This window comes from Panthera pardus, unplaced genomic scaffold (genome assembly GCF_024362965.1).
Source record: "Panthera pardus isolate Hobbes unplaced genomic scaffold, ASM2436296v1 HiC_scaffold_4, whole genome shotgun sequence".
NCBI classification, from domain to species: Eukaryota; Metazoa; Chordata; class Mammalia; order Carnivora; family Felidae; genus Panthera; species Panthera pardus.
This window is the reverse complement of record NW_026526969.1, coordinates 9,193,235-9,206,110: the sequence shown is the minus strand read 5'-3', so window position 1 is coordinate 9,206,110 and position 12,876 is coordinate 9,193,235. Positions and strand designations below refer to the sequence as shown.

General features: G+C 55.0%; 2 protein-coding genes across 4 annotated transcripts; one reads left to right on the top strand and one right to left on the bottom strand.

Moving 5' to 3' along the window:
- The first annotated feature begins 2,086 nt into the window (after positions 1-2,086).
- On the top strand, positions 2,087-4,794 carry COPS6 (COP9 signalosome subunit 6). Its single transcript, XM_019422695.2, has 10 exons — positions 2,087-2,225; positions 2,469-2,594; positions 2,805-2,936; positions 3,244-3,332; positions 3,428-3,490; positions 3,822-3,869; positions 3,947-4,061; positions 4,154-4,246; positions 4,328-4,428; positions 4,539-4,794. Exons 1-10 carry the CDS (start codon positions 2,102-2,104, stop codon positions 4,677-4,679), a joined length of 1,032 nt encoding a protein of 343 aa, XP_019278240.2. The 5' UTR covers positions 2,087-2,101; the 3' UTR covers positions 4,680-4,794.
- Positions 4,795-5,454: 660 nt separating this feature from the next.
- On the bottom strand, positions 5,455-12,825 carry MCM7 (minichromosome maintenance complex component 7). Of its 3 annotated transcripts, none has more exons than XM_019422685.2 (15): positions 12,693-12,825; positions 11,444-11,523; positions 11,008-11,172; positions 10,716-10,840; positions 10,460-10,640; positions 10,027-10,164; positions 9,561-9,710; positions 9,258-9,372; positions 9,039-9,170; positions 8,716-8,799; positions 8,083-8,476; positions 7,669-7,752; positions 6,886-7,054; positions 6,002-6,111; positions 5,455-5,825 (listed from the first exon to the last, which is right to left on the bottom strand). In XM_019422685.2, the coding sequence occupies exons 1-15, from the start codon at positions 12,721-12,723 to the stop codon at positions 5,624-5,626; spliced, it is 2,160 nt and encodes a 719-aa protein (XP_019278230.2). In that variant the 5' UTR covers positions 12,724-12,825; the 3' UTR covers positions 5,455-5,623. The 3 variants fall into 3 exon arrangements, with proteins under 3 accessions (XP_019278230.2, XP_019278235.2, XP_019278233.2); XM_019422690.2 differs by lacking the exon at positions 12,693-12,825 and adding an exon at positions 12,124-12,197; XM_019422688.2 differs by lacking the exon at positions 12,693-12,825 and adding an exon at positions 11,800-12,062.
- Between the last annotated feature and the right edge of the window lie 51 nt (positions 12,826-12,876).

Genomic DNA, 12,876 nt, shown 5'->3' with positions numbered 1-12,876 from the left:
AAAGAAAGAAAAAGAAAGAAAGAAAGAAAGATATATAAAATGCTGATCAAGCCTACACTGCCTAGAAGCTCCCTCCCACTCCTCCTAAATCGACTCCACCAAACTTTCAACACTTTTTAGGGGCTTTCTTGATGCCAGTGTCCCTGGTCCATTCTGATGGAACTTAGACCACATCGTTATGGCCCTTGAAACTAAGATGTGTCATGTTTTAGGCTTTGTAGACCATCTACAGTCTGACATCTGGTGCACCTTTTGTCCCCAGATCTAACCAACAGTGGGCCAACAGTCAAGGTGTTGGATGGACATTCCACACTCCCTACCATCCACAGCATCTGAGTGCCAAGGGCTGGAATGGCCTCCTCCAAATTATCCCTACCTCCCTCACCTCCTCCCGATCCACAGACCCTAGTAAGGTGTCATGGTCGCTAAACGTGGCTGCCCCCTGAAAGTGTTCATCTCCTCTTGGTTGGCCATCATCTCTTGGGTAATGGTCAGGATGAAAGGGAGCTTTGTAGACTTGTTTTAAAAATTAAAGATTCTGCCCTGACCATCCCTGAGTATGACAGTTCTTCCCCCGGCCTCCCATGGCTACCCCAGGCCATCCTGGTTGATAGACCCTTTGGATACAGCCCAGCCAAAAGGGAGCCTAGGGAATTCCAACTTAATTCTGGTTCAGCCACCAGGATTCTCTTCATGGACTGACATAATTCTAGATCACAAAGACAATGGCCATTCAATTGAGGGCATTGCTCTCCAGTTCCCCCACAGTGGCCCACATGTGCTGTGGCAGGCTGAACAATAGTCCCCAAAGACAGCCAGGTCCTAATGCTTGGAACCTGTGAATGTTACTTTACAGGGAAAAAGAGATTTTGAAGATCTCATTAAGTTAAGGATCTTCAGCAGAGAGATTATCATGGCTTTAGGATTAAGTTAAGGATCTTCAGATGGGGAGATTATCCTGGGTTATCCCAGTGGGCACTACGTGTAATCCCAGGTGTCTTTATAAGAGGGAAGCAGGGAGGGATTTGACTACAGAAGGCAATGTGGCAGTGGGAACACAGAGACAAAGAAGGATTTAAGATGCTGTTAAAACCCTGGACTTGAAGATGAGGAAGGTGATAAACCAGAACACATTTCCTGGTACCACCGGTCATGGGCACCGGAGTGGGCTCTGCAGGGTCAAGACAGTAGTCTCCACCTGCTTTCTGAGAGCTTACACTTTGGGTGTGATACAGAGAGCCAGCCAGGCAAATTGTGGGGCAGCAAGAGGGGGAGATGCAGTGTACACACCTTGCTCGAGTGGAGGAGTGGGGACAGGCCTGGAAACGGCTAGGTTTGCCAGAGGTGAGTTTTGAAAGGCTGTTGGGAAGGGGTAGAAAATGCCGGGAACGGGGGGCACCTGGTTGCCTCATTCCGAAGAGCGCAGGACTCTTGATCTCAGGGTCTTGTGAGTTCGAGCCCCATGTTGGGTGTAGAGATTACTTAAAACACATAAAACTTTTAAAAAATGCTGGGAATGTTCCTAGCATGGTAGGTAATATGGTATGCGGAAGGAGAAAAGATTGGACATACGGCTGAAGGCACTCGCCAACAGGTTCCACCTCAAATTACTCATTCACTGGAAAAACTAGGTGCCTGTGTCAGGCACTATGTTGGTCACAGAGGTTACAGTGAGGAATGAGACAGAGGTCCTTATGTGGGAATGTGTGGGCGAGTGAAGGGAACTGACGTGAGAGCCAATGTGGCTGAAGCACGGGGCCCAAGTGGCAAAGTAGAGGACAGTGCCGTCTGGAAGGCAGGGACCGGATCATGCAGGGCCTTGCATGCAGCGGTTAGGGGCTTGGATTTTACTCTGAGGGCAGTAACATGATTTTTCATTCATTCTGCAACAGCCTTAGGAACTAGGACGTTTTATCCCAATTTTACTGACGAGGAAGGTCAGGTTGGAAGGGGATAGGGTTAGGTAATTTGTTCAAAACTCAGCCGCAGCTGCACGGGAGAGGCCAGACCAGGGTCCTTGAAAGTCCCGTGGGCTCGGGTTTTTCCGGCCCTGAGGGCCGCCAGTCCCGCCCCGTCCGTCGAGGCCCTGCGCCCACTGAGCATGCGCCGCTGGCCTACGGAAGCCGGGAGGGAGGGGGCGGGGCCGAGGCGGGCGGGCGCGGGGAAAATGGCGGCGGCGGCGAACGGGACTGGAGGGAGCAGCGGGATGGAGGTGGATGCAGCAGGTAACGGGCCTCGCGGGGGCGGCCTCTGGTGACGCCCCTCGGGGAGCGACAAGCCCCCCCCCCCCCCCCCCCCCCCCGCCGTACTCCATGGAGGACTCAGGGGGCGGGACGGCGATACCGCTCCCTGGGCTGCTAACCTGCGGGAGGGATGTATGGCTCCGGCTCTGCCGTCTCCCGCTCCCAGCTCTGAGGCAGAACGTGCGGCCCGGACTCTCATTTGCTCTCCTTTTCCTCCACCCTCAGTAGTCCCCAGCGTGATGGCCTCCGGCGTGACGGGGAGCGTCTCAGTCGCTCTTCATCCCCTCGTCATTCTCAACATTTCAGACCATTGGATTCGTATGCGCTCCCAGGAGGGGCGGCCTATGCAGGGTGCGTCTTGGACGTAATTCTCCAACCTCCTTTCCTTGGTCACCTGCCCCCAAATAGGGGTCTTTGCCCCTTCCTTTGCTGGGGCCGGTTCCCCCTCCCCCAAGTCACCGTGTCCCCAGCATCTGGTTTACACTGACCTCGACCCTTGGGCTGTAATGATTAGGGACGGATTCCTAATCCTCACCTCTTACGTGTCGTTCCCTCCCCCAGTGATTGGGGCTCTGATCGGGAAACAGGAGGGCCGAAATATCGAGGTGATGAACTCCTTTGAGCTGCTGTCCCACACCGTGGAAGAGAAGATTATCATTGACAAGGAGTATTACTACACCAAGGAGGAGCAGTGTGAGAGGGGAATAGACCTGGGGGAGAGCAGTGGGAGTAAGAAACGCAGGCGAGTGGGGAAGATAGAATGCGTTGGGAAGAAGTGGGTGGGGGGGAGGGGGGAGTAAGGAGAGTAGCTGAAAAGATCTCAGAAGAAGAACACATTTAGGTATTCCCCCAAAGTAAAGGATGAGAGAAGATAGAAGGGGTTAATTATTGTGAATTGTCTTGTGAATTGAGCCAGGATTTGAGCAGGGAGGGGAGATACCAGGAGCTTCCAATTAGAAGGGTGGTTTCAAGAAATACACCGTGCCCTGGCTCTTCCCAGTCAAACAGGTGTTCAAGGAGCTGGAGTTTCTGGGTTGGTACACCACCGGGGGGCCGCCTGACCCCTCTGACATCCACGTCCATAAGCAGGTAACGTGCTCACGCGCGCGTGCTGGGGCAGAGCATGAGGGTGAGGGGAAGAAAGATGGGCCTTCAACACGTGTGTCCACTGCCCCCTCTTCCAGGTGTGCGAGATAATCGAGAGCCCTCTCTTTCTTAAGTTGAACCCTATGACCAAACACACAGATGTGAGTAATACTGATCCCGAGCTCCCTGTGTCGTGCTTGTCGATCACCGTGCCTTTTTATCCTCCTCCCCTGTTCTCTGTACATCTGTTGGCTTAAGTCTTCACTTGGGGTGAACTCTCCCGCTTACCAGCTGTGTGACTTTGGGTCAGTCTTTTAACCGCAGCTGTTTTTTTGCCTCACGTGGAAGATGAGGATAATCCCTACATCAGTGGGTCCTCGGGAAGGTTAGATGAGAACATCTGTGGAAGAGCTCGGCCTGGCTTTTGGCATATAGTGGAAGCTCGGGTGTGCTTGATGTCGATAAGAGCTGTTCTCCGTTGCTTCCTTACAGCTTCCCGTCAGTGTTTTCGAGTCCGTCATCGATATAATCAACGGAGAGGTAATGCCCGATCCTTTAACCCTCAGACATTGCTCCTGGCCTTTTTCTGCTTCTCACTGTCCCCCGGCACTCCACAGGCCACAATGCTGTTTGCTGAGCTGACCTACACTCTGGCCACAGAGGAAGCTGAACGCATCGGTGTGGACCACGTAGCCCGAATGACAGCCACAGGCAGCGGGGAGAACTCCACTGGTAATGAAGGCTGGAGGAGCTCCTTCAGCAGTTGGGGTGGAAACTGTTGTCACGTGCTTTTTCAACCTTGGCCTCTCCCGGTCTCCCTGCAGTGGCTGAACACCTGATAGCGCAACACAGTGCCATCAAGATGCTGCACAGCCGGGTCAAGCTCATCTTGGAATACGTCAAGGCCTCTGAAGCAGGTAGGACAGGTGAACCGCTTTTCCTCTCCCTCTTGGGGAAGTGACCGCATCCACATTAATGCAGTCTTTCTGTGCCTTTAGGGGAGGTCCCCTTTAATCACGAGATCCTGCGGGAGGCCTATGCTCTGTGTCACTGCCTTCCAGTGCTCAGCACGGACAAGTTCAAGACAGACTTCTACGATGTGAGTGTAAAACCGCGGGTGGGTGGGGAGGCGGGGCTGATGGATGGAACTTCTGCACGTGGGAGTGAACTCAGCCGTTCCCTGGGCAACCGGTTTTCTGTTCCTCCCAGCAATGTAACGACGTGGGGCTCATGGCCTACCTTGGCACCATCACCAAAACGTGCAACACCATGAACCAGTTTGTGAACAAGTTCAACGTCCTCTATGATCGACAAGGCATCGGCAGGCGGATGCGGGGGCTCTTCTTCTGAGGGTGCTTGAAGGGACGATGCACAGGTTGGACAGTGGTCCCACAGGGGAGGGGTGTTACACTCCCTTTAGAGAAACCTCTCAATAATAAAAGGGGAGCAGCCCCTCAGCACCCCTTCCGATGGCTCTGTCCTCTCTGTTGGGCCCCACGCTGGTTTCTCAACTTGGATCTTAAAAGGAGGCCCTTAGTTCCAGCCTTGCTTGGGCAGGACATCCTGCGGGGATTGGGAGCTCACTGCCACTTGAGGTGACCCCTCGTCCAGTCAGGTGGAGCACATCTATACTGAGCCAAAGGCTGCCTGCTCCCACTTCAGCCATCTGTGTTCTCTTTAAGGTTTCTCTGGGACAGCGGTGTGTATAGACCAACCTCTAAACTTGACCAATGACTGCTCCCCAAAGCTAAGTGAATTTAAGTCTTTTCCACAAAGGAGCAGGGGTATTGAGCAGGTTTCTAGGAGGGACAACCTGAAAGCTTTGACCCATGGACACAGTTTACTGCTGAGGGAGGGGTTTCTCACTGCTGTTTACTGAATGCCGATCACACAGATGTCTACACACCTGACCTGTAGTACCTCAACCCTAAGAGGCAGAGGTTCCAGTGCCCATACTTCACACACTTTCTCAACCTTGGCACGTCCCTGTCTATAACCCCCAGAATCTAGTCTGGGAAGCAGCAAGGAACATCAGTGTGGGCAGGCGTAATGGGTGCTTTACACAGTAAATTCACAGTGAACAAGATAGAATCTAGAAAACTCACGATACCTTGTAGGAACAGAATACAGCAACCTACACATGCTTTATTAGCAAAAAGAATAAAACAAGTGCAGCTCAGGAGGAGAGACCAGGTCCCTCCTCTCCCTGCAAAGGCATCATCAGACCGTTCCAGGAAGGGGTGGGTCGGCACACGGGACGCAGAGTGGACCCCAGGGTCTCAAGCTGGTTGGAATCAAACAAAAGTGATCCGTGTCCGGGCAGTATTAACCTGCCAGACGTTTAACTCCTCATACTCATCTAGAGCCGCCTGGAACTGGGCAGGTGTGAAGCCACGGGAGATGCAGCGCTGCTCCGCTTCTGAAAACCGGACACTTCGGCCCTCTGAGACCAACTCCCGGACCGTGGCAAATATCACATCTGCCGGTCTCTGGGTCCTGAAGGGAACAGCATGGCTGTGTAAGGTCAGAGTACAAACAACAGGCAGCACGTCGGGAACACAGGCCAGTGGTACAACTCCAGAGCCAACATCACGTGACGTACGTGTGGATGCACAAGCCATAAGGATGAGACGGTCAAGGTGACTCCTGATTTCGTTGTTTAAACCACTCACCTCGCCGTTTGCCCCTTGTCACCCAGAAGCGAGTCCTTGGACATCTCCATTAGCCGTATGGCTTCGTTCACATCTTCCTTCTCTACCATGTCCACCATCCGCAGCCGTGCCTGCGGGAAAGGGGGGGGAGAGATGGAAACGGGAGGGGATGGAACTCGGTCAGGGGACCCCCTCGCTCTAGCTTTCAGCAGGCAGCCCACAGGGCGCGAGCAGAGCCCCCCCCCCCCCGCCCCCCCAGCGTCCGCAGCACGGGGCCGGCACTGTCAGACCGAGACAAGTGCAATGCGCGGGCAGCGTCCAGCAATTGCCCAAGTCTCCGCCTCTCAACGCTGGCCAGTCCCGGGTTCAGCTGTCCTGTGCGGGAGACCAGACCCCGCTGAGCGCCCCCGGGCTCCCCACCACGACAGTGCTCTGTGACAGTGCTGACAGAGCACGGGGAGCTCGGCCAAGAAGGCAATGGCAGAGAGGTCGCGTCCCCGGGGCTCGGGAAGTGCTAGCTCAGCAGTAGGTCGGGTAATCACACTACCTGCACGAACAGCACTTTGGAGCCCCCAGGACTAAGGTCCAAGGTGTACGGACAGAAGTGCGGGTTTCTAGCAAGGATCCAGGACACGGGCAGTGAAGTGAACCCTGCCGGCCCTGCGGGGGGGGGGGGCCGGAAGAGCGGGGAGAAGGCCTTTCCCTCCAGGGACGCCGTGCGTGCCCTGCTGGAGCAGCAAGTACCCACAGTGCGGTAGCACGCAGGACCGCTATCTGCACTGTCAGCACTTTAGCACCAGCAGGGCCTGAGTGGGAGGGAGGCGGCCGCGGGAGGAGCATGCTGCACCGGGTGCCCGGGCAGTCCGAGCGGACCACCCGCTGGCGGAGTGGGACCGCGCACTCACCAGAGCAGTGGACAGCCGCAGGATCGCCAGTAGCGTCCGGGCGGAGGTGTAGGTGGCGTCCTTGCTGGCCCAAGCTTCCCGCCTCATCTCCACGTATGCGGCTGTGATGTAGTCCGCCAGAGACTCTGGCACCGTGGGCTGCTTCTCCCGGCACATGGCTATGTAGCGCCTACGGGAGAGAAGGTTCGCGGGAGAGGAGAGTTTGGCATTTAAGAAAATACTCTGGGGTGGGGAGCAGTTTTAAGCAGGAAGAACAAATTAAATTAACTTGAATGTCACGGATGGGTTTCTGTAAATGGCACGTTCCAAGTTACTCCTAATTTTCTGGAAAAAGGATCTTTATACCAGTAAGACAGATCCACCTATAAAAGATGGTAAAGTCCTTCCCCTGAACCTAAGATGTGACTAAAGGGAGCAGAAATACATTTCATTTACTTCAAGAGAAAAAAAGTGAAAGTGAAGGAGGTTGGGGGATCACCAGGCGATCCACCCTGCGGAGAAAATGGCAACATCAAGTCCACGGAGCAGCATCCAGCTCTGGTCTGAACCTGCCTCAACCCTGAGACGGGCAGGTGGTGGGTGTGAAAGGTTCTGATGCTGGTTCTTCTTGTGAAGCCAGACCTGGGGTGCCCGGACCCCCTGTTCACAGACCCCACAGAGCAGAGCGAGTGGCAGTGAAAAATGACCCAGAATGGAAAGCTCTCCAGGAGACACAGATCAGCCCAAGATGCTGCCACACATGGCTATGGGTCAAGCACACTGGCCTTTCCGCAGCTCTCCTACCTCATCAGCTTCATGTCCAGAGGTTCAAATTGGGCTGGCGGCTGGCGGCTGTGCTGGTGCACATACGTGATGTGCTGGGCCAACCTGGGAAGAGTGGAGGCAGCTAGAAACGTTCCTCTTGGGGCTACACATCCCACACCCTGTCTCGTGACCTGTGTGCCTTAGCTTCGCCATCTTCACAGCGCACGAGGGAGGCTCTCCCAGGAAATCACCAGTGTTTCAGTCCCACCCCTCCATTTCCCTAAATACTGTCCCACCCCTCCATTTCCCTAAATAACTGTGGACTAGTTCCTGCAGTAAGAGGGGAAGGCTCTGGAGTTTCCACAAGCAGGGAATCGGAGGGGGTTTCTGATGTCTTCTCTCTCCCTTCAGATCGTTAGGGCATACGTGTCCTCGAATGTTGGATTCACTCACCGTAGGTCATTGTCTCGGTCAGGCCGGTCCTGGATCAGCCAGAGAAGGTCGAATCGGGAGAGCAGTGCAGCAGGAAGCTGTATGTTCTGCTCCAGGCTGCGGCGAGGGTTGTAGCGCCCATAGGCAGGATTGGCGGCAGCCAGGATGGAACAGCGGGCATTGAGCGTGGTGAGAATGCCGGCTTTGGCAATGGAGATGGTCTGCTGCTCCATGACCTCGTGGATGGCCGTGCGGTCGGCCTCAGCCATTTTGTCAAACTCGTCGATACAGCACACCCCCTGGTCAGCCAGCACGAGGGCCCCCCCCTCCAAGGTCAGCTCTCCAGTCACGGAGTCCCTCAGCACAGCCGCCGTGAGCCCCACTCCTGAGGAGCCCCGGCCCGTTGTGTACTGGCCTAAATGGCAGGAACAGGAAAAAAACAGACCCACTGAAGCAGAGGAAAAGAACAATGAAAGAAGCAACAACAGGGCAGAAATGAGGCCTGCGCCGGGACCAGACCTTCCCGAGGCGGCTGAAGATCCGTGCAGCACCAGCTCCACACCCCCCCCCCCACCCCAACCAAGGAGAAGCAGTGTGGTGGTCCCCCCTCCACCCCAGCTGGTACGGGTACTTCTCCTAGGGCACAATACTCACTGCGGGGCGCCAGGCGATCGATGTAAGACAGAAGCTGAGACTTGGCCACACCTGGGTCCCCCATCAGGCAGATGTTGATGTTGCCTGGCAGGGAGGAAAGCCCCGGATGAGGCTTGAGTGCAAGCTGCCCAACGACAGAGACCCGTACCTTTGAAATCTGCCCCGACACCCAGCATCCCTTCCCCTCCTCCCTCCCTGCGCCCAGGAGACCAAGCTACAGACTCTTACTCTGTGACACGGAGGTCACAGATCTGATCTGTGTCATGGGACAGCGACTGACATCCTTCCTCCCTCCTGGCTGCCCCCCTTGTTTCCCCGCTTACCCCTGATCTTCATGCCCCGAGGAGACTGGTCCACCCCTCCCACCAGCAGGAGCAGCAGAGCCTTCTTCACATCTTCATGCCCATAGATCTCCGGGGCGATGGAGGCGGCCAGCTTCTCATAGAAATCTTCCTCTGCACAGAAGTTTATACAGAACATTGGGAGCGGGATGGGGGTGCTGGGAAGGAACCTCTGTTCCCAGGCTTCGTCAGACCCCTCACCTGCAATTCGCCTCAGCTCCTCCCTGCTCAGCTCTCCGGCCGCAGACTCGTCGTCCTCACTCTTGCTCATCTTCACGACCCGATGAGCTTCCACGTAAGTTTCTGAGAGGAGACCCTTGGGGAGGAGAATGCCAGGGTACGGATGAAGGCCCTTGAACTTGCCTGTTCACGTGACTCCCTCAGGAGTTCCTGACAAAACCCTGTGCTACTTTGCTGTTGACTGTTCTCTCTGCGGAGCAGTGAGGAGGGAGGGAACGAGAAGGAAAGAAGAAGTTTCCTCCTCCTTTCAAACCCCTCACTTACCTGCACCACCTGTCGGAACCCAGAGCGCAGGATCGGCAAGAAGATGCCAGTGACACTGACGTGGTCCCCAGGCTGGGCGATCCTCGTGTTCTCTCCTTCTACCAGCACTGTGATGCTACGGGGAATGTTCCCCACAGGCACTTGGTCGCTCTACAAGGGAGAAGGCGCACAGGCGGGAGAAAGGGACACGAAGTCGATGAGGACCTCACCTTCCCCGCCCAGGCCTCCCACCTCCTGATTCTCAGCCTCAGATGCGCCAACAGGAAAAGAGAGCCAGAGATCGTTTTTACCCCTTCTTTACTCCACCAGTAAGTTCCAGTTAAACCTCCCTCCTGCTCTAAGGAACTTCTTGGTTTCAGCCTCTTTTGTTTTTCTTGCTTTCTTTCACTCTGTACGTGACTGCAGAATTCGAGTGGACACCCGTCTCCACCTTCCCTGGGCCCTGGGCCACATACCCCAAACTCACATGTTCCTGCATCTTTATCTCCTGGAATTTGATGAATTTGGAGCCACGTGTCTGCAGATATAGCCGTCCTCCTGAGCGGTTGGTCTGGCACTCCTGGCTGGGACACATGATCAGGGGCATGAAAGTAGGGGACTGGATCTGGGATAGGAGAAAGGAAACACCAAAGGAAACCAGTCACATGAATCACACTTCCTCTTCGTGGCACGTACCACAAACTGCTCAGAGTGCCTTGACCTATCCCAAGTCAGTAACCATAGGCACCAAGAACACAAAATGGATGGAAAGACCACTGGGTACCAAAAAGAGAATGAAAGGTGAATATGCAGTCGTCTCTCACAACCGACGCGATGACAGGTTAACACCAATAGACAAAATGAGTTCTTAGGGAAACTGCTAACAATACACGTGTTCCTATTCTTTTCTCCACACATACCGGCTGGTAGGTCTCTGCCCCACACTGGTCACAAGTATAAGTGGCCACCACCATTCTGGGTTTGACTTCGGAGACACGAGTGACGATTCCACGCACAGTTACCAATTTCCCCACAGAGTCAGCCCGTACTTCCCGTATCACGCGAGGCTTGTTACTGCTTGGCCCTTGAAAGTACAGCTCACTAGGAGAAGAAAACAGTAGTTATTCAAGTCCCAGAGAACAAATTCCCACAGCCTTCCCCACTGAGACCACTCACAATCTGCGCATGAGCTCAGGAGGGTACTGGTTCTGCGGGCTTCGGGCTGCCCCAGGGTCCCGGCTCCGCTGCTCCATCATCAGCCGATGTTCAATGTAAACATCCAGGACGTCTTTATTAGTCACCTAAAGACAGAAAACGACGAATGGCAGAACGAGGAAAAGGAAAGATCGTAAAAGGCACCAGGCAGAAATTAACTGCCCTATTTCTGCCAGCTCAAAAAACACCAGTATCTGAGAAGCTTCCCAAAAGCAACCCGTTTCTCGCTTTGCATTTTCCTGCAACCACTCACCTCTCTCTCCTTGTACTGAGGAAGCAGCTCTTGCACAGCATCAGCAAAGAGCCTTGCGTAGCGCCTGGCATTCTCACAAATGGAGTCCACCAACTCAGGGTCGTCCTCTGCTACATCATCTAGGTCTATGTACATTGCCACTTGTTCCCGATGAGCCAGTCGAACCTGGGGCAAGGAAGAGACAACAGAGCCATGTTTCCCATGCTCAGCAGTGCCCACCACCCACAGGAGAGAGGAACAAAGCAACACTTACTTCTTAGCCTCCAAACTTCTAAAACATCTTAATCATCGTGCACGTAGACTTAAATTCACTTACCAGACGTTACATAGAATGCTAAATGCGTCACTCACTTCTACGCTTGCTGAAACAAACCAGGCCCCCTCTTAACAGCTCCTCGAGCCACCACCCAATTCCTCCACTTCATCTTAGACTCACCAGTTGGTTCCCGTACTTGAATTGCTTCTTGCCAAATTCATCATCCTGGTAAAACTCTTGCAGGAACTTTTTAACCTTTTCTGTAAGGAAAATGTAAAATCATGATAATCTGTCTCAGATACTTTACCCAAGCTCCCTTGATGTGGATCTAAAGAACTCTCTTTACAAAATATATGAATTTGTCAGTTTACCTAAAAATCTAAGTAAGTCTACTTAGTTCTCCCGGAGTAGGGCAGAACTCCTTTTAACAAGTCTGTTTTTACCTAGGGAAGAAGGGGCCCCTGGCAGTTAAGAACATTACCCAAAAACCTCCCCCGAGGGGAATTCCAGTTTCTGCCTTAAAAAAATCTCAGTACCCTTTTCCAAAAGCTTCCCACACACTCAGATCTCAAGGTTCCCCACTTCTCTTCCTTGCGCACGATTCTCCCTTTCCTTTCGGCCTCCTAAATATCTCCACCAAGCCCGTCCTCCACCCCACCCCCTCTCCCGCCACTGCTTCCGCTCTTAGTAAACAAAGAAGCACATGGGCCCAGATGCAGCCGCCTCACAGCCCGGGATTCTTCCGCCAAGGCGGGATCCCGCCCGGCAATTGGCCTGCCTGTCCCGGGCCACTCCGTCCCACCCCACCACCTCCTCTCTTGGCCTCCCGCTAAACCCCCCGATTCCAGGCACGCCCCCACCCTGAGCAGCTCTCTCCAAGGCCGCCGCGCGGAAGGACACTGTTTACACACGACACTCCCTCCAGCAACGTCGCGCAACTTCCGCCCGCCTTCACTTCCGCTTGGAGGTTGGCCTGAAATGGCCAATAGCGGCGCTCAGTGGCCCGGGCCTGCCCGCCCTCGGGGCTTCGGCGCGTCTCCCGAGAACGCGGGCACTCCGAATGCCTAAGGGCGCAGACGGAAGCGGACCCGGGTGTCCGTCCCTGCGGCGAAAGGCCCCTGCACAGGGTCTCCTGAGGTCCCGGTCTCTCCTGGGCGCGACTCTCCCCCTATGGAGCCCCGAGTCGGGCTGTCTGTCGCCCCCGGCCCCACGACTCCCACTCCTTCCCCAGCCACGATAACCGGCTCTTCTCCGAACTAGGAGGCTCGCGCGCCTCCCAGGCACCTTCTGCCTTGGCCCCGCCGCCTCCCGAACCTGCCTTTGGCCTCGCGCGCCGAGCCCAGCCCCCCAGGACTCCAGCCCACACAAACAGGTGTTGGCCGGGAGGCTTTCCGCGTAGGACGCTCCCCCCAGACTGGCATACCCTCACCTTTCTCGAGCACATAGTCCTTAACTGCCATCGCCCGTGCGGCAGCAGTTGGCAGGTTCAAAGATCTCACTCCCGGGACAGCAGAAAACGTACGCGCGGCGGGCTGCTGCGGACCAACCGAAATTGGCGCGAAACGTCGCCCCTCACGTGACCGGCGCCGCCGCGTGCGGGCCTATCAAAGAGG